This window comes from Gopherus flavomarginatus, chromosome 1 (genome assembly GCF_025201925.1).
Source record: "Gopherus flavomarginatus isolate rGopFla2 chromosome 1, rGopFla2.mat.asm, whole genome shotgun sequence".
Classification (NCBI taxonomy): Eukaryota; Metazoa; Chordata; order Testudines; family Testudinidae; genus Gopherus; species Gopherus flavomarginatus.
Window position 1 is genome coordinate 270,795,850 of NC_066617.1, and position 21,315 is coordinate 270,817,164.

At 42.6% G+C, this 21,315-nt stretch overlaps 1 protein-coding gene across 1 annotated transcript in view; it reads right to left on the reverse strand.

Annotated features, from left to right (window-relative positions):
* The window catches only part of TM9SF2 (transmembrane 9 superfamily member 2), a 67,446-nt gene that overhangs the window by 34,365 nt on the left and 11,766 nt on the right, over positions 1 to 21,315 (reverse strand). The window contains exons 2-5 of the mRNA XM_050937585.1: positions 15,598 to 15,665; positions 14,470 to 14,563; positions 13,178 to 13,305; positions 3,203 to 3,332 (exon numbers count right to left, since the gene is read on the reverse strand). Coding sequence (XP_050793542.1) covers positions 3,203 to 3,332; positions 13,178 to 13,305; positions 14,470 to 14,563; positions 15,598 to 15,665 — 420 coding nt within the window. The remainder of the gene's footprint in view (positions 1 to 3,202; positions 3,333 to 13,177; positions 13,306 to 14,469; positions 14,564 to 15,597; positions 15,666 to 21,315) is intronic.

Here is a 21,315-nt window from a genome sequence, read left to right on the forward strand (position 1 = left end):
CCCTTATATAAATCCATGGTACGCCCACATCTCGAATACTGTGTACAGATGTGGTCTCCTCACCTCAAAAAAGATATTCTAGCACTAGAAAAGGTTCAGAAAAGGGCAACTAAAATGATTAGGGGTTTGGAGAGGGTCCCATATGAGGAAAGATTCAAGAGGCTAGGCCTCTTCAGTTTGGAAAAGAGGAGACTAAGGGGGGGGATATGATAGAGGTATATAAAATCAACAGTGATGTGGATAACGTGGATAAGGAAAAGTTATTTACTTATTCCTATAATACAAGAACTAGGGGTCACCAAATGAAATTAATAGATAGCAAGTTTAAAACAAATAAAAGGAAGTTCTTCTTCACACAGCGCACAGTCAACTTGTGGAACTCCTTACCTGAGGAGGTTGTGAAGGCTGGGACTATAACAATGTTTAAAAGAGAACTGGATAAATTCATGGTGGCTAAGTCCATAAAAGGCTATTAGCCAGGAAGGGTAAAAAAATGGCCTCCCTGGCCTCTGTTTGTCAGAGGATGGAGGTGGATGGCAGAAGAGAGATCATTTGATCATTGCCTGTTAGCTTCACTCCCTCTGGGGCACCTGGCATTGGCCACTGTCGGTAGACAGACACTGGGCTAGATGGACCTTTGGTCTGACCCGGTACGGGCCGTTCTTATGACTATCAAAGGTGATATCAGCTCCTGGAAAACCATTAAGTGCATCAGTGCCTTGAATGTCATCGGTGCCAGCTAGTGTCGTGACATGGATAGCGAAAACAGTGACAAAACCTCAGTAAGCAATGGTGACAATTCAAGCACCAGACTTGAGGACAGTGTCACAGCCTGTGGTACCAGAGGCTGTGGTGCCTGGATAGCTTTCCATGACATCAATGCTGTGGAGCAGGAAGTTGAAGGTGTCAAGTTCCTGACTGAGGAGGCACAGTAGGGAGGTAGTGAGCTGTGGCAGGAACTACACAAGGCTGTGAAATCTCAGAGAAGTGGTGCTGGAGGTGAGATTTTTAGTGGTACAGGATATACCACTACAACTCCTCACTCCCTGTACCTTCTCAGATGATGGTCTCTTGGGCCTGGTCTACACTACACATTTAAACCGATTTAACCCTGCACCCGACCACACAAGGCCCTTTACATCGATATAAAGGGCTCTTAAAACCAGTTTCTGTACTCCTTCCTGACAAGAGGAATAGCACTGAAATCGGTATTGCCTGTCAGATTAGGGTTAGTGTGGCCGCAAATCGACAGTATTGGCCTCCGGGCGGTATCCCACAGTGCACCACTGTGACCACTCTGGAAAGCTCTTCCTTGCTGCAGCCGTTTAAACAGAGTAGTGCTCCTGAAGACGCAAGTGTTATGAACCCTTCCTGGCCACCCCACGTGGATGTTGGTGAAACGTCCCTTGTGATCCACCAGTGCTTGCAGTACTACTGAAAAGTACCCCTTGCGGTTTACGTACTGGGTGGCCTGGTGCTTCGGTGCCAAGATAGGGATATGGGTTCCATCTATCGCCCCACCACAGTTAGGGAATCCCATTGCAGCAAAGCCATTCACTATGACCTGCACGTTTCCCAAAGTCATAACCTTTTGTAGCAGCAGCTTAATGATTGCTTTGGCTATTTGCATCACAGCAGCCCCCACAGTAGATTTTCCCACTCCAAATTGATTCCCGACTGACCGGTAGCTGTCTGGCGTTGCAAGCTTCCAGAGGGCTATTGCCACTCGCTTGTGAACCGTGAGGGCTGCTCTCATCTTGGGATTCTGGAGCTTCAGGGCAGGGGAAAGCAAGTCACAAAGTTCCATGAAAGTGCCCTTACGCATGCGATAGTTTCACAGCCACTGGGAATCGTCCCAAACCTGCAAAACTGTGTGGTCCCACCAGTCTGTGCTTGTTTCCCGGGCTCAAAATCAGCGTTCCATGGCTAGAGCCTGCCCCATTACCAGCAGGCTCTCCAAAGCGCAAGGGCCTGCGCTTTGAGAGAATTCTGTGTCCACGTCCTCATTACTCTCGTCGCCATGCTGCCGCAGCCACTGCCTCCTCCTCGCCTGGCTTTGCAGGTCCTGGTTCAACATAGACTGCACGAGAATGCGCGAAGTGTTTACAACGTCCACAACTGCAGTCTTGATTTGAGCAGAGTTCATGCTTGCTGTGCTATGGCGTTTGCATAGTTCACCCAGGAAAAAAAGGCACGAAACGGTTGTCTGCTGCTTTCACGGAAGGAGGGGTGAAGCTGTACCCAGAACCACCCGCGACAATGTTTTTTGCCCCATCAGGCACTGGGATCTCAACCCAGAATTCCAAGGGGCAGGGGAGACTGCGGGAGCTATGGGATAGCTATGGGATAGCTACCCACAGTGCAGCACTCCAGAAATTGACACTAGCCTCGGTACATGGACGCACACCGCAGAATTAATGTGCTTAGTGTGGCCGTGTGCACTCGACTTTATACAATCTGTTTTACAAAACCGGTTTACATAAAATTGGAATAATCCGGTAGTGTAGACATACCCTCAATGGGTTTGGTCCATCTCACTGCCAGGACTGAAGAAGAGGCTCTATGAGTCACTGAACCAGTGCTCGCACCTTTTGGGGCCATGTTCAGGGGGATACAGAGAAGCTGGGACAGATGCGGATTTCATGGATTGGTTCATGAGGAATATCTGCAGTCACTGTCTTTTTGGGTTCTATAAGTGAGAGACCTGCAGAGGTCACATTTTTCCAAAATGTGAGACTTCCTCCGGCAGTCTTGTCATTTGAAGTGACTATTCACGAGCATTGCTTCCTCACACAAGGGGCAATATTTAAATCTGGAGGACAAAAGTAGAGGCCACCCTGGAGCCTGTAGTCTAATTTGGGCAAATCAGAAGTTTCAAAATTTAAAGGAAATGCCAACTAGTTAAAAGTAGTAGTAAGAACAAGAGATTGTTAGCAGTCAAAGCACAGACAACAAGCCACTCTCTCTAAAACAAGAGGCAGTGAGAAAAATACGTGCAGCAGTTGAAATGCTCTGTCCTTTTACATCCTCTGTACAGAGCACAAGGACTCTGAGGGCTCACACACACCATATGGACCCCGCTAGCCAAAAGATTCAGAACTCGAGCATGTGGGATGCACATTTACCATTAACGGTAAACATGAATATGGATAATCACTCAACACAGAAATTGACACATTAGTAAAAAATACTTTAAACTTACATTAATGACACAGGCATCCTTTGGATGACCTTTTTCTGTAGTAAAACAGCCAATAGGAAATCCAGGATTGCAAAACTTCTGGTTGTTGTCAACATCATAGCACCAAGTTACTGGCATGTTGTCCACAATCCTATAAACAAAACACAAATAGAATTAGAGACAGAGCAAATAGTAATATAAAAATAGAAGTCCTAGATCAATTTAACCCGCAGTAATTCTTTGCAATTTGAGCAAAAAAAACAAGTCACGGAACCCAGATTGCATCTTCAACGCTACTTTAAATTCCTAGAATTTTGAAGGATTTGTATTCCTTGCAAAAAAGTTTAACATGACTATTGTGTGTTCCTTCTGGCAATTCTACCAGTGTGAAAGTAGCAATAAAATTTCTTTAAGATTTTAATTGCTGAGATTGCACCAATGACTGACTGTTAACCCAATTTCCAGATAATGGAGATGCCTGGTGGCAGCTATACAGGTAAAGCAGATCCTAAAAAGGAGGAACTTCCAGTTTCTCTAGAAGTAGAAAGCCTACTGCTGTGAAATTTCACCCATCATTAGTTTTATGCCCTTTGAATTTTCTGTGTAATTTAGTTTATTTCTCTTTGTAAAATTAATATGTCATATGAAATTGGACCTTCATGAAATTTGGCAGTATTGCCAAGGACATTAATTGCCTTTCACCACAAAATTTGGTAGACAGGTGTATCCCGAGCAGATCAGGTGCAATACGCAAGTTTCTGGGAAAAAATAATTGTGTTAGTTTTAGCTAGTATTCATCATAACTGTTGGTGTATAAAACATCAGTTAAGGTTGAAGCCTCCTGCATGCAGACAAGTCATCTCCATCTGATAAAAATGTCCTCCAATGAAGTCTGTAAGATAAAATCTGACAGAAAGATACAAAGAAGGCTTCTAAGGGCAAAAGTAGCAGCAGCTTCACTTCTACCTTGCCTGACCTCTTCAATCGTGCTTACTCGTTAACACGCACCAGGAAGGTAGTACACAAAAGAACTTTGCAGTGAAGCAGTTACACACCTGATAACCCCTCCACACACAGAAGAGTGAGAAATTAAGTCACCTTACAACACATACACTCTTCTCCGCGTCAGACACAAACCACAGTACATGATGCACAACCTTAACTCTGTTCCCCATGGATCTTCCCCCACCCTCACTGTCTACAATAGGGCACATTTTAACTTCTACTTTCCAAAGAAAGCTGAATTGAATGTTTCAGATGAAATCTCACTTCAGCTTTTCTAGTAAAAAAAATTGCCACAAATGAGGAAGTCCGGTTAGAGTTAAATGGGAAAAAGTATGGCAGCTCGCAGTAAGCAGTGTGTTTCCTCACTGAAGTGCATTCCTGATGGTAAGAACTATTTTAACTAGTGAGTTTACATGGGGTAAAAAGTTGAGAGCTACTACAGTTAGGTGAAAAGCAGCTGCTTTCACACCTCCCTCCACAGCTCAGCTGCTGCTTCTCCAGCAGCTCTTCACAAGATTGTTTTATTGTTAAAAAGGCTAAAAAAATCAAGGAGCACAGTAAGTTTCCAATTTAGGCTTAATAGATAAATCTTGAAAGCAGCCCAGCCCCCCGTGAGGAGCTGCAGGAAAAGATAACAAGACAGCAGGATATGGCATGGAAACGAAACATGTCAACAACTAAAATTTCCTTTTTTTTTCTTAAATGTATGTTGTCTACCACTACCCCTCTTTCCACTATGTAGTTTTTTTCCATAGTGGAAGGATACGTCCAAAAAGAAAATCATTTAAAAGAATTTTTAAAAATTCAATAGATGTAATTAGAACAGCTTTAAAATACTCCAGGATATGTTTTACTGGTCCATTAATATGTCTTAAGTGGTTGAAGACACAAGGCTGCAGTCACTTTATTTGCATCATTGGACAAATAAAACTTCCTGTTGTGTTTTAATGCTACATATTGGTACAAAATGCACTGAGTTACTGAATCACTTTTACCATTAAGTGTCTTATTGTTAGTGGGTCAGCAATGCTAACAAACAGTGTCCCAGGATACCCAGTAGAACAAAAGTTATGGAAGAAAGATTTCATGGACCAGTTCTCCAGGAAGCCCAGGAAAGGCAATACGATAGGTATTCACTTTAGTATCTTCCATATATTTTCTCTGCATTACACTGACATTAAGGTGTAATAGTATTAGTGACATTAAACTGTTTTGGGTAGAAAAAAGAACTCAAGGTTTAATTCACCTATGGACTTGTATCAGGAGGTTCAATTTGCTGCTCCCAAGGCACCAGAAACAGGTTGCCCCAACCTAAGAAGGCAGGTAATCAGGGTATGAGAGGGGAAAAAAGGAAGGGTCACTAACATCTACTCATCCAAGAACTAAACCTAAGAGTACTAGAGAAAAATTCCTGCATCACCTGCCCTCCCCAAAACCACACTTTAATAAATCAATTTAATTCTCTTGCTGTATCACTTAGCAGGTTCTTCTTTACTGCTACACAGTCCTCCATTCCTAAGAGCAGACCAAGCAGGTTCTTCTTCCCAGCCTGTTCTCTCTGATCTAGCCCCCAGCTCCATGTTATTGTTGAGACAGAGCAGAAGCAAGAGAGGACTCTTACTAGCCAGCATTCCCCCCGCAAGACCATTAGTAGCTTGGAGAATAACCTCCAGCAGTAGGTAGGAAGCCAGGACTGGGTGGGGGGGAGAGACAGACAACAAGAACAAAATAAATTTTTCTCCTACTGGCCAGAAACTGATAGAACAAAGGTGGGATGGCCCACCAACGTTGTGGAGCAGGAAGCTGCTTTCCCCTCTTCTGCCCAATACTGGGAAGAGGAGTGCTTTTAGTGTGGTCCTATTTCTCTGCAAGTAAACCTTTAATGCCTACTTCAGCAGTGGTTTGGCATAGCCATGAACAGCAACAACATGTACTTGGCAAGATTGTAGACAGTTTCAGCAGATTCCCACAGGGCTCTGAATAGCAACTGTGAAACTGACCAGAGTCCCATTCATTTCACCATGTTGTTGCTGGGCAGTTATGAGTGGCAGATGATTAAAAGCTGTCCATTTACAGACCTCAGAAGACAATACTGCATCTTTCTAAGCTTTGTTCACATATGGCAGGTTAGGTTATCTTCACAACCCAGAATACTAGAAATCAGATTTTGCTTTAGTTTGTTCCTCCTCTCACATGACAGGGCTAGGATAAGTGAAAGATCAGTTTTTCCTGCAGATGATGTAGTCTAGCTTACTTCTAGTAATAAAGATGAGGAACCAAAGATTGATGTGTCAGAAGTAGCAATACCGAAACAAATTGATATTTAAAACAAAAAACAAAAAATCTCCACAAAAAAAACAGTAGGCCCAGATGATATACCTCCAAGAGTTCAGAAGGAGCTTAAGTAGATAATTGATAAGGGAAACATAAGGGCACAAGGAGAAACCTATGATCAGCAGAGGTAATGACTCTAAGGAGGCAGTTTAGGTATATGAAAAACAAGACAACTCAACAGTGGTGCTGGTCCATTATTACATGGATATCAGAATTGTTGGTACTGCAGGAAAGGCAAAAACTGTTCAGTAAATATTTCTGCTCTGTATTTGGAAAAGACAGACAATATAGTCATATCATATGATAATGATGATACCCTTTTTCATTCCAACAGTAGCTCAGAGGAGTGTTAAACAGCAGCTACTAAAGTTAGACACTTAAATCACAAGGTCAAAATAATTAGCATTTAAGAGTTTTTAGAAGAGCGGGCTGAGGAGCTTGCTGGACTGTTAACACTGATTTTCAATAACTCTTGGAACACAGCAGAAGTTCCAGAAGACAGCTAGTGTTGTGCCAATATTTTTAAAAGGTAAACATAGTGACCTGGGGTAATTATAGTCCTGTCAGCCTGACATCAGTCCTGTGCGCGCACACATACACAAAAAAAAAGGGCTGGCTGAAATGGGACTATTAATATTAATACAACTCCTATCATACTAATGTAATGTCTCTCTCTGATGAGATTACAGGTTTGTTTGATAAAGGTAACAGTGTTGATGCTAATCCAGTTTATTTCCTGTGCAGCTTCCACATCAATTGTATGCCCTGGTCATGCCTTGTTCATTGCCGATGCCACTGCCATTTGGAGCTGTACTAGCCATTTCTGAGGAGTCGGGAGTTGTGAGCAACTTGCATTACCATGAGAGATATCCAGGTGGATTCCCCTGAAATTCTAAGACAGTGACAGAGGGTTGAACTAGGCCCGCAGATTAATTCATAGCATGCAATAGACTAAACTGACAAATAAAAAAGAGCACAATATTATAAAGGAAAAAAATTACCGAACAGTGGAGCTGCATCTTGTTTGGGCTAAAAATAATTCTATCAAGTTATCTGTACCATCAAACATGCTGGTGATATCAGCACTACAGCTGAAGAATACAGTTCATTTACTCAAATATTTAATCTGAGGGGGGAAGCATTCCATTGCATTCAAACTTGAAAAATAGTTTGTTAAACAATCCTACTTCAGATTCCATGAACAATGAGTAGCTAATTATGCTAACAAACTCTGAAGTTGAAAAAAAAAGGAAAATCTGCAATTACACTTAGCAGCTCTTCATTCTTATGGCTCAAATGACAACACTTGAAAATGTTTTAGCAACAAGTTAATTTACTGTTTCAGAAAGTGCCAGAATGACAGCCGTAGAACATGAACTCTCATTTAGACACACAAAATGCACTTTCAGGTTGCATCTTGTGATTGTGCCAGACCAACATAATTCAGACCTATAAAGTTTTGAAAGCAAGATCCAGACTGCAAATATTATACACCAAATTAATAATTTATTTTACACTCAGATTTAGAAGGATCAAGTCACATTAAACCCCCTCTCAAATTTTACTTGGTACTCTTACTTTAAAAATGTAAAATTTCAGTCTTCATAACATTAATTTGTCTTTCACAGTTTACATATGCTTCCTAGTTCATTTGCACTAGCATGTGGCACCCCATCCTTGAGTTGGTCCACCACGTTCTGACATTTTTTTTTTTTCCAAATATTGCCTGAAAGCTAACTTCTGTAAGTCCTATTCCATCCCTACAGAGGCCCTACCCACTTCCCATGAACACAGATGAACGACTCTGGTTCGCTTCATGATGAGTTGGATTCAGCCTTAAAAAAAAAAATACAATAATAAAGGAAGAAGAAACATGCTTACTATCACAGCTGTAACCTTTACTCTTGACACTATCTGCCCTTTTGTTAATACGTCCATGTAAGTTGTAAGCTCCTCAGGCACTGCTGAACCCAGGTAAGCAGTATGTAATCATTAGCAAGGCTCAGATTTTGTGTCTGATATTTTTAGTAAAAATCACAGACAGGTCAGACAAAATAGAAAAATGCACAGAAGCCATGACCTGTCCGTGACTTTTACTAAAAATATTTGGGACAAAATGGGGAGCTGCGGATCCTCATACCACCTGAGGCGGGGCAGCTGTACAGGGGTTCCCCCACCACCTGTGATGGCCCCCACAGCTTGGGGGTTCCCCAGCCGCCTCTGGTGGCCCCCACAGCTCCCACCCCTGCAGGAACCCTGCACCTCCCCACCACTGAAATCATGGAGGTTGCTGGAAGTAATGGATTCCATGACTTCCGAGACCTCTGTAACTAAACTGTAGCCTTAACTATTAGGTTCATGCACTTCTTTTATAGTGTACTTTTTCCTAAAGAAAAAAAAAGGGTTTTGATAACGGCAATGCATAAGGTTTCATTATTATTAGTTACACCAACAGGCCTTTATTAGGATCGTGGTTCTATCATTTTAGAGCCTGTGGAAATACACACAATGAGAAAAAAATAGATAAACAGAGGGAACTGAAGGGCAAAACAACATGTGATTGTCCTTCCCAGGACCGGCGCTAGGGGTTTGAGCGCCCTAGGTGCACGGCAATTTCGCCGCCCCGCACACTGGTCCCGCGGCTCCGGTGGAGCTGCCGCAGTGGTGCCTGCGGAGGGTTCGGTGCTCCGCGGCTCCAGTGGAGCTGCCGCAGTCATGCCTGTGGGCGGTCCACCGGAGCCGCGCGAGGAGCCAACCATCCGCAGGCACGACTGCAGCAGCTTCACCGGAGCCACGGACCAGCGGACCCTCTGCAGGCACCACTGCGGCAGCTCCACCAGAGCCACTTGCCGCCCCCTCTGGCAAAACGGCGCCCACCAATTATTCTGGCGCCCTAGGCAATTGCCTAGGCTGCCTAAATGGTAGCACCGGTCCTGGTCCTTCCTCCTCCAAGATATAGAATATAAAGATAAATCTGTAGTTTTCATTGACTGTTACTTAACTTTTACTGGCTGTACATGTTTCCTGTCATTAAAGCAGTGGTTCTCAAACTTTTTTTGCGTGGACCACTTGAAAATTGTTAAGGGTCTCAGCGAACCGCTTAATGATCTTTCCAAATGTTGTTTGTACCATTGGCTAACTATTGTAAAGCGCTTTGGATAAAAGTGCTATATAAAAAAGAGAAACATTTTTTGTTCTACAAATAAAAGCACAATACTTATATTTTAATACCAATAATCTTACCTTTCTAATGTGATGGCTGTGCCCTCTCTATCCTCACAGCATCCCCAAAGCTGGGGCTGGGAAAGAGGAAAGTGTCTCCCCAACCACAGCAGCCACAAAGCTGAGGCTAGGAAGGAGGGCTGTCTCTCCCCAGCAGCTGCAACCCTGTTGCTGGGGAAAGTCGCCTCTTCCTCTGGCCGCTGCAGCCCTGCATATCCCAAATTCCCTCCACCCCCCCTTCTCACCCCACTACCTCCTCCCACCTGCCTAGTATTACCCCCAAGGCCAACACCTCACCTTACATGCGCATCTTCTCCAGGGGTCAAACACCTAATTAGTGGAGCTCCACTAATTTGGTGGGTGACCCTTTATTATCTAATGTGCAGTCGCCCAGGCACTCACTTTAGAGGGAACTATCCGCGGACTACCTGAATATAGCTCCACGGACCACAGTTTGAGAACCTCTGCATTAAAAGTTTACAAAATTACATTTTCCGCCTGTTCATCCCCTCAACAGAATGCACTCCTTCCAAAACACATGGATTCCAGCTCAAGTATTCCCAACCAGGACAAAAGGGGAGCCATAGGAAGAGTGTGGAGGCCCTTTAATCAAGGTTTTTCCCTCAAGAGTAAACATGACCTCTACATAGAGTAGTATACAGTGCTACAGGTTTAAAACAATACAGTGGAGTCGCATCATACATGCATTTAACTTACGTGAATTCAACTATATACGCTTGGCAAAAAAAAGAGAAAAATAATTGAAATACAGTAGTGTGGGCAATTCCACCCACCATTCCACTCAATGAGCGTATGCCCCGGAGTGTGAGATGGGAGTCGTGAATCTGCTGTTCCCTCAGTTGGTCTCAGTTCCCGCCTGCCTCTCATGTGAGCATATCACTGCGCTGAGCATGAATCTAGCGTTTAAAGATATGTATTTTTCATAGCACATGGCCCCTTAACGCAAGCCCACTACTTCATCTGGTGCTCAACCGAGGAAAAACTGGCTGTATTGGACTTATTGAGAGATGGTATGTCAGTCTCCAATATGGCACATAAATACGGCCACAACGAATCTAGCATCTGTGCCATCAAGATTAAAGAGAAAGAGAAATTCGTCAAGCCATGGCATCAAGTGCTCCAATAACTGCTAAGGTGATGAGCCAGGTGCGTGCTAAGACTTTCATGAAGACTGAAAAGGCATTAAACTTATGGCTGGAAGACATGAACCGTAAATGTGTGCCTATCGATGGCAACACGTTGCGGAGAAAAGGCTCTTCGTCTTTGGCAGGAGGTTTGAACAGCGCGCAGAGACCGACAGCCTTCTGATGAGACGGAATTCAAAGACTGCCACGGTTGGCTTAGCAGTTTTAGGAACCACTTCAACCTCAAAAATGTGCAGACTTCTGGTGAAGCTGTATCAAAAGCCTACTCCGAATAATTAGAAAATCATAGAAAAAAAGGGCTATCTTCCAGAACAAGTTTTTAATGTTGATGAGAGTGGGCGATTCTGGAAAAAATGCCCAAAAACACACTTACACTTCGAAATCAGAAAGACACGCCCCTGGCTTCAAAGCAGCTAAAGACCATGTGACTGTTGTTTTGTGGCAATGCGACTGGGCATTTAATAAAGCCGGGCTTGCTTTACAGGGCTGCAAATCCCCATGCCCTAAAAAACAAGAACAAAAATCTCTTGCCTGTGTTCTGGCAATCAAATAAAACGGCTTGGGTGACAGCAGCATTATTTCTGGATTGTTTCATTCATGAAATAAGTGTTTCATTCCAGAGGTCAAGCGTAACCTCGAAGAGAAAGGATTTGACTTTAAAGTGTTGCTGATCATAGACAATACTCCTGGCCACCCTGAGACACTCCAGTTTGCGCATAATCTTGAAGTCGTCTTTCTCCCCCCCAATACCACCGCCATCCTCCAACCTCTTGACCAAGGTGTGATTCTCTGTTTCAAGGCCACATACACGAGGCTTACATTCTCACGGATACATAGCGCTATGGATGCGGATCCCAATCTTAATGTGATGGAGTGTTGAAAGTTCTTCAACATTGCCGATTGCATCACTTATATTAAACAGGCAATGGATGCAATCAAGCCTGAAACAGTCAATGCATGTTGGCGAAACCTATGGAAAGAATGTGTGAATGATTTTAAGGGTTTCCCGACCATTGACAAATAAGTGAAATGCATTGTTCAGGTGGCCAGGCAAGTGGGTGATAATGGCTTAGTCGACATCCTTGAGGAAGAAACTGAAGAATTAATTGAGCGCCATAGAGAAACATTGACTAACGAAGAGTTAGAGGAACTGATAAAATAGTCTACAGAAGACAAGAAGAGCCAGCAAGCTGGAATCTTCATAAATTTGCTGAAGTGTTCCAAGCAGCAAAACACTTGAATGATTTAAATTCTGAATACAATCCCTCTATGCAATGAAGCCTCAATACTACGTGTGATTTTACTGATGATTTGAGATCATATCAAGAAGCAGCTCAAGAAACAACAGCAACAGTTGCCAAATAACCAGCAGCAGATGAGCCTACGCAATCAACTTCTGGAACTGAACCAGAGCCAACCACTTAGTCTACGACCTGCTATCTGTCACCCAAGCTCTCCATCACCTCCATCTCCTGGATCAACATCAAGCCCTGACAACACCTCCCAATAGTCTTATCAGGGGAAGAGGAAGACTAATCATCGGAGTGTGTACAGCACCCATCTCCATCATCTCATCGTTCATCATACGGACACTGTACTAATCATCATCACCATCATTCATCATCGTCGCATAACCATTGTCATAGTTATCGTATCACCATCATCACCATCGTCATAGACTAGCAAGAATATCCAGGATGAATAGCGAGCGGTTAGGTTTTGTGTTTTCCTTTTTTATTCTTTTAGTCTGCTGTCTCTCTCATGTAATTAAAAATACTGTAAAATTATATCTTGCATATGTACTCTATTATATGCTGCATATTACTGAATACATTATATATATTACTGTACAGAGTTGTATACAAAAACATGTACAGTATACTGTACTTTATGGGCAATTTTGACTATACGCGATTTTTGCCTTACACCCTGACTTTAGAACCTAATCCCGCGTAAGATGTGACTCCCCTGTAATCATATCTAACAATCATGCTGCTTTAACATGAAGATTTCAAAGTACAGTGAGAACCATAAGCTTTACAGCTCAGCTATTCTATTTGAGTGGCATGTTTCAAAGAAGTAGAGTAAGTAGCATGTAGAAGTAACATGACATTAACTCCCCACTCCACCCCCGCATGAGAACAGACCAGAAGAATTCCGATTTCCACCAGTTAACATGAAGTGCTGAATTTGTACCATCATTTTACAATAGTCATTAATAGAAATATTAAATTGGTTAATCCAGTATCTAAAAAAAAAATTAACTTACCAATGATGTTGATAGTTCAATAATATGCTTTTTTTCAAGAAGTCCAGTTTTTGCTTATGCTCTGGGTTTTTTGGGTCATATACTTTTGTGCAAACAGATTTACATTTCTCTTCCTTCTTAAATGTAAACTAAGAAAGAGACAGGATTTGATTTGAATAGTCTTTCAAAAGAATCTGTATCGTTCTATACTAAAAGTATACTAAACAATATATATCCCATAAAAACCTTAATGTATTATAATTATGCGGTTAACCCACAAGCAGACAACCCTAACATCCTGGTATTTTGTATGTCTATGTGTTTGTCACATACTATTTTAAAAATATAATATAATATAATATAATATAATATAATCAGGGTTGTGTACACTCTACAGTAAGAATCCCTGGACTTCCTTGCAATAATATTTTCTATTCCTACCTTCCTTGCAGAGACACACACACACTCAATACATTGAAAAATATACATTGATGTACGATTCGTTGACTGTTTTCATCAATGATTGTAGACTTTTTATTTAAATGTTCCATGGATATGAGCAGGGGCAATGTTGACCAGGTAGGTCAGAACCTATACTGATAGTTTATCCACTCTACAGCTGCAAGCAGGACTCCTGCTCTGGGTTCCTGACCCCCAAATGCCTAGCTCCATGGAGCAATGCCTCCTTTGAGGAAAGCTGGAGAGCAAGAGTCAGACGCAGGCAAGTCCCAGCAGGAAAAGGAGACCTTTCAATAAAATGACAAATTTTTAAAAAAGAAAAACAAAAAAAACACAAGCCTGGACTCGGGATATCTCAGATATTTGCCAAATTCTGCAGCTCAACTAAAGTGGCATCCACAAAATCCTGCCAGAGACTAACAGAATTGTCACATCCCTCAGAGCTATTGATTCAGGCTCTCTGAAAATACAGGAAGACAACATCTCTTCAGTTTACACTTGATTCAAGTTTTCAAGATTCTCTCTACAACCATAAGGGCTAAAAAATTTCATTATACAGATTCAAGAGCACAAGGAATGAATACCACAGCTCCGGCGTTGTGTCACACACAGATCCCCGCAAATACAATTTTATCTACACCCTTAGACATATTATACCTTCTTTCACATGCTATTTTAAAAAAAAAAAAATCAGAAGAGAACCATCCAAAAATCTGACTGATAAGCATGTATTTTAATTCTGTTATGTTCACACATTTCTACTGTATATCTTTAAATCAGGGACAATTGTTTGATTTATTGACTTTTGAATTTTCTGTTTTATCTTGCAGAAAACCCTTTAGCAGAGAACAAACCTTATATGGTGATGGTTCTATTCTCTCTCCAAACAATACTTGACCAAGATTTTCAGATGGACGTTTCTCATCTTTTGCTTCGCAAAAATTGAATCTAAATTAGAAAATATGCAAGCTTTAATCAAGGATTGACAAGTAAACATAGTACAAAAAAACAACACTAATCTTCCCAGCCAGCCAAATCTAAGGCAAACACCTGCAAATTTTTTTATTTAATATATATTTTATTTTATTTTGGGGTGTGGGGGGCCTCAGAGTTCAGTGATTTCTTACCAAAATCTGAGTGACTCTAGGAGTAAAATCAACACTTGAGATTTTAAAAGTGCCTCTTTCAAATATTTCAGAATTCAGTTTCAATTAAACAGATACTTTAATAATACATTTCCTGAAATGCACTGGAAGGTCAGTGTACACGTTAGGACTTTAACCAGGAATTAATGAAATCTACACATTTAGAAATCTGTAACTGCTTTAAGAAAGGACAACACTGGAATGCTACTTGAAAATATATATGGAGGACTCTTTGGCACATGGTAACGAATTAAAATTGAAGTTATTATGCTTTTATTGACCACTAGATTTAGCTGACAAATTCCCAGAATTGTCATGGCTGAATCACAATGCACCGTACTTGCATCCATTAAAATACAAAGATAACTAACACTTAACCCCTTCAATATAATCACTGCTGCATTCTTTGAAGTGATGGCATTAACACAGTTTGCACACATTTTCCATCCTGCACTAGTAAGATACATAGCAGGGAAGTGTTTAAAGTTAATACTTTGTTAAAATAATTGTGGCTATCCCCATCCCATATCATTTGTAACTACAATTTAAACTCATCTGGCTGCAGGCTAATCAAGACAGCAGCAGTGCTTTGACCTACAGAATGACTACTACCACTAGAAAGTAAAAATTCTTTTCTAACAAATGGTATTCACAAATATAGTTTAGGTTACAAAATAGTCAAATGGAACCTGTTCAACAGAATAAATGGTTTCTATGCACTGGAGAAATGCTAGAAATTACATCTCTATTCACAGTGTTTTCAGAAAACCATTCAGAGACTGCCTTTTGCAAGAACTGGCAAATGAAGTTACACATAACAAAGTTCAGTACACTTACGCAGTATATTCATAGGGAAGAACAGATTCCACAGAGTCAAGCCTGTTCACAAACAGCTCTATCACAGACTGAAAAAGTTAAGAGACAATTAGCAAAGTTACACTAAGTTATGTCACTGGGTATGACTTGAGGTTGAGTTTAATGGTCACTATCAAAAGTTACAAAAAGAGTTGCCTTGCACTTTGTATTTAATTACACCTGCCCAAAGTGGATGTAAAACACTCCAATATCACAGAAAGACAGCATTTCACATCCACTTTGCACAGCAGTGACTATACAAAGTTCAAGGGAGCAGAAAATCATGATCAAGAATGGTACCTCTGAATTAGAATGACAAGTACATGTTGATTTAACTGCTTAGTTAAACCAATCTCACTAACAAATTACTTTCAACATATAGGAAGAAGTAAAATTTGTGACCATAAAGACAACTTTTTGCTGACTAAACCCTTAAAAACATACATGATTATAGACTGACCTAGAAGCACTACCTATAGCTAAGGCTGCCCAACATTTGCCATTATAAGACCCTGTTTTCACATACTTATCAAACTTTGCCAAACCAACCATTTGAGGTAAAATTTTCCATTCCAGGTGTCTACAAGAAGCAGAGATTGGGGTTTTGTTTTTCCTGTTTGTTTAAAGTTTCAACTTAACACCAGACATTTCCAAGAATGTGGTACAAAAAAAGTGCATTGTTTTGCCCATGTTAAAGAAATTCTTACAAAAGTTTCACTGAAAAGCTGCTTGCAGCAGGAACATCAAATTTTGTAGGAGGGTTGCACCTTTTGCCATTCCCATAAAAACTCCCCGAAGTTTGGCCAAGCTAGAAGCCGCTGGGGGATGGCGAGTGAGAATCACAGATCACATACACACACACTCAGTAAAGATTTGTTAGAATGTGGCAGCTAAATTCTCTGAAGATTCCATTTGTATTGAGCATGCTCCATTCCCTCACAGCTCCTACACACTGAGCCGACTTCACATATGCCAAAGAGACTCTACCAAAGGGGTGGGCAAACTTTTTGGCCCGAGGGCCACATCTGGGTATAGAAATTGTATGGCGGGCCATGAATGCTCATGAAATTGGAGTTGGGGTGTGGGAGGAGGTGAAGGCCATGGTTGGGGGTATGGACTCTGGGGTGGGGCCAAAATGAGGAGCTCAGGGTGCAGGAGGGGGCTCTGCCAGAGGAAGGTGGAGTGCAGGAGGGGGGTGAGGGCTCCAGCTGGTGGTGCAGGCTCTGGGGATAAGGGATTTGGGGTGCAGGAGGGTGATCCAGGCTGGGACCGAAGGCAGGAGGGGGATCAGGGCTGGGGGGAGGCTAAGGACTGCAGGCAGTGCTTACCTCAAGAGCTCTTGGAAGCACCTGCATGTCCCCCTTTTGGGTCCTACATGGAGGCGCAGCAAGGCACCTCTGCTGCAAACTTCCCCATTCATAGGCACCACCCCTGCAGCTCCCATTGCCACGGTTCCTGGTCAATGGGAGATGCATGGGAGGTGCCTGGGGAAGGGGGCGGCAGTGTGCGGAGCCCCCTTGCTGCTCCTACATGTAGGAGCCGGACTGGGAACATGCCACTGCTTCTGGGAGCTGCATGGAGCAGCCCCCAATCTGAGTGTCGGTGTGGGGCAAGCCCCAGACCCCACTCCCCAGCGAGAGCTCGAGGGCCGGATTAATATGGCTGGCAGGTTGAATTCGGCCCATGGGCCATAGTTTGCCCATCCCTGCTCTAGCCTATGCTCTGAATGCTCTCCCAGCTGGCACCCAAGCATTGAAGATGAGGAGAAAGCAGCCACACTGGAATGCAAAGGGGTAAGCATTTAAGCCTGGGAAGAAAGATAGAGGGAGAGCATGGGCAGAAGCTGCGAGGGGAGACAGAAGTAGAAGCAGAAAGGTGGGTGGCCACCAGAGCATACTTCCCCCTACAGAATCTAGAGTTGAACCCAGGAGACTTGAGTCTCAATATTTCTTTGCTGTCAGCAAATAGCTATGAGGTTCACAGGCAAAGTGGGTCACATCTCTCTAGTGCTCATCCACATAGATGATAGCAGCCTACTAATGCTACCAGTTAGAGATCTATGCTGTGGATCTGAACACCTGAAACCTGCTGATGACCCAAGTGGTGTATTCACAGGACAGAATTTATTTTTTTCAGTTTTGTTTTTTTAAATTAGAAAATTCACATAAACAAGAAACTATAGATATGCCTACACTGTTCTACAGTTCAGATTACAGGGGCACATACCGAAGTGCTGAGATGCAAATCCCCCATTTAAACTTCGCCTCTTCAAATACAAGTACATTAGTGTGAACAAGGGACCTCTACGTTTGCACTTGCAGTGTCCGCCCAGGAGAATTACAGCACAGCACTTAGCACGCTGCTATTCACACCCTGTAATCTGACTGAGGGGCAACGTAGACAGATTATGTTGAAAGAACATTGAGGTTGCAAAATCAAGAACTCAAAACAGTTAGGAAGTGCCAAAAACTAAGGTTATCTGTGCATCCTTAATGCCACTTCCTTGTACGAATTATGATACAGTCTTATTACATAATCACAAAGCCATTTAGCCTGTATCCCTGCCTCATTCAGCATACAGATTAGATGACACTCTGGGAATGAATAGTTGCATAGTCAATTAGGCTGTTTGTAGGACGTCAGCCTCACTTGCTGCAGAAGTTGGAAGATGTGTAGTGAATGAGGCAGGGGAATACAGTAAGTGAAAGGATGGCCTCCTGGTTAAGGAAGAACTGGATTCTATTCCTGCAACAAGCAGAGGTCCTATGTGATGTTGAAGAACTCACAAACCAAAATGTTCACAGCTGGCCACTAATTCCGTGGTCTTCATTTTCTGCATACCCACCTTGAGATACCAAGCATTAGATATGCACAAGTGCTGAGCACTCATAACTGCAATTGAAATCGACTGGAGCTATGCCTTGAATACATGCAGTGCTATAAAAATGCTAAGTACTCTGAAAGACCATGCCCTAGGTGTCTCATGCACCCAAAATTAGTAGACACTTTTGACAATGGGAATACTCCAATCAAATCTCACAGGAAGATAAATGTATTAATGTTTGCAAAGCACAGTGTGGTGAGAGCACCAGATATGAATTTCTTCTAGAATGTTTAATTTTGTATTCAGTGCAGGGTTTGAATTAAACTAGGCCTAGAACCACGCATTGAATGAGGAAAAGAAAGAAATATTGAATAGCTATCCATTCACTAAATGAAGCAGGAGTCCTGTGAGGGAAAAACAAAACAAAACCAGTAACAATTCTGTAACTGAAGACTGCATCATAAAGTAAACATACATGGCGCAGAATTGAAGTTAGAGACAGCCTTAATTCTGGCACTTGCTAGTAGCTAACTTTGCAACCTTAACCTGTTTTCAGTGTAGCTTTTTAAAAATATGGAATGAAGGGAATCAACAAAGGGAAAATGTGTGGTAAATAGATATAAAACTAAATGAAAGATAATGTTATAATTTTACTGTAGGGTATTAACAGATCTATAGTAAAACTATTACCAATTTCAAGTATAGTGTTGCAAATGCAGCACATCTGGAGAATTACTTCTGAGGGCATTCTGCAGCAAAAAAAATGAAAACTTCTGCGAACAACATTTTAAAATTCTGCACGTTTTATTTGTCAATAAATAAATGCAGAGGCTCCAGCATGGCAGTGGTGAGCACAGGCCACTGGCTTCACTAAGGTGGAAGATCACCCTGCAGCCCCGTCACCCCCCGGACACGGACTCAGCTGTGAGGCTGCACCTGACCTTGACACAGCACAAGGCCTGGGCCTGCCCCAGAAACACTCTGTGGCCCTGCCCCTCTGCACCAGGCGTGGGGCAGGGAGATTCAACCATGTAGAATCCAACTGTGGAGAGGCTCAGTGTGCAATGTGGGATGAGAGGATTCTGTGTGAGACAATTTGGGTGCAGGCAGCTCAGTTGGGGATTTTGGCGTGGAGGGATCTGGACGCAGAGGCTTGTTGTGGGGTTCCAGGTGCAGGGACAATGGGATCTGCAGGGGCTTCCAGGTGAAGGTGGTTGGGGCACAGCGGAGAGGTCTGGGTGTGGGGCTGAGGTCTGGATGAAGCCAGTTGGGGGTCAATGGCATGGAGGACTAGGTGTATGGGCTCAGGATGCGGCAGGGAGTGGTGGTTTGAGTGTAGGGAGCTCAATGGATGGTGGTCTTGGTGCAGGGGTGGGGGTCCAGAGGCAGGGGTTGAGGTACAGGTAAGGAGGGCCAAGGGCATTCTGGATGTACTCAGTGAGGCTTGGCAGAGGTGTCTGGGTATGAGAGGTCCAGATGCCTTGGGGTTGGTTGATGGGGAAGCAGCTCCCCATACAGTGACCCCTCCCCCCACAACTGAGGCACAATGGGGGCAGGAAGTAGGGGAGGATGCTGAGCTTCCTGCAGCTGGGGAAGGTTTCTGAGGGTGGGTCTGACACAGCCTCAGCCACTCCTTGCAGAGGAAGAGAAAATCCCATTCTCTCCTACTTCCAGTCGGGACAGGACAAGCAGCTGATCCCAGCTCAGGGTCAGAGCCACTGGCTGGTGTGCCTCCAGCCCCGCGGTGATTTACCTCTCCGCCGGGTGCTCCCGGTGCCAGAAATTATGTACCTGCACTGCAAGGGAGTGGTACATGACTGCTCTTGCAGCTTCCCTTTGCTTCCCCGTCAGAAAGTCATTTTTCTGCGGGGAAGCAAAGAAATCTTTGGGGGCCATGAATTCTCTCCCCAAGTCCTTAGGGTGCATGTTGGTTATTTAGATCAACTATGCAATATTTCATCTTTTTGATAACCTACTTACCTATGTTTGGACTGGTAACATTTAATAGTGATTTTGACCCCAATCTTCTAAATCACTCTTTGTGGTCAGACCCCTGAATTGCATGGAGTCTCCTGGAAAGGGCTCCACATTACGACAAAGGGGTCTGCCTAGAGTTATTTAGAGGCTTGGGGTCTTAGATAGTAAACTCTTCATGGCACAGTCCTGCTTTACAACATATTTAGAGGACCTATCATATTTTGACAACGACAGATATGCTACAAAAGATACATACTGAAGTACCTGTTTGACCTTATGAACTGGTTATTAATGGCTTGTATTTTACAGCATATCAACAAAATAAAATTACTACACCTCAGTGATAATTATTCAGTCCATTTAAATTTAATTTTGTATTCTATTTTGGTATGTCAAGGTTACTTCAGCTAGGATGTGTTTGTGCCCTGACCCACTGACTCTCAGCAGCTACTGGATCAAATAAATGAGCATCTTTTACATCAAAAATGTACATCAGAATTGCAGTTATAAATTACTACCTTGCAGGCCATGGACTAGTGCTTTATACCATAAGAAAGCCAAGTCCCCAGCTAGTAAGAAACAGTAGTTTCCAACCCTCAAATTTTTTAAGATACAGGACTTAAAAACTATGTTAGGCCTATACTGGTTCCTCAGTCTGCTTATTATAATCTCAAAACACAGACCAGTGTAATTTCAACTCATGATATCAGCATGAACTTGTAATAAAGATAGATCTCCCCCCTACAGTTGAACATAGGGTTAAACAAAAATTTTACAAAAAGGGGATCACTGATAACAGATGTTAGTATGAAGTTAGAGCTGAAGAGACAAAGCAGGTATATGTATTTTAGAAAGTTCCAGTAAAAAAAAAAATCACTTTAATTTACTAACTTCTGTTA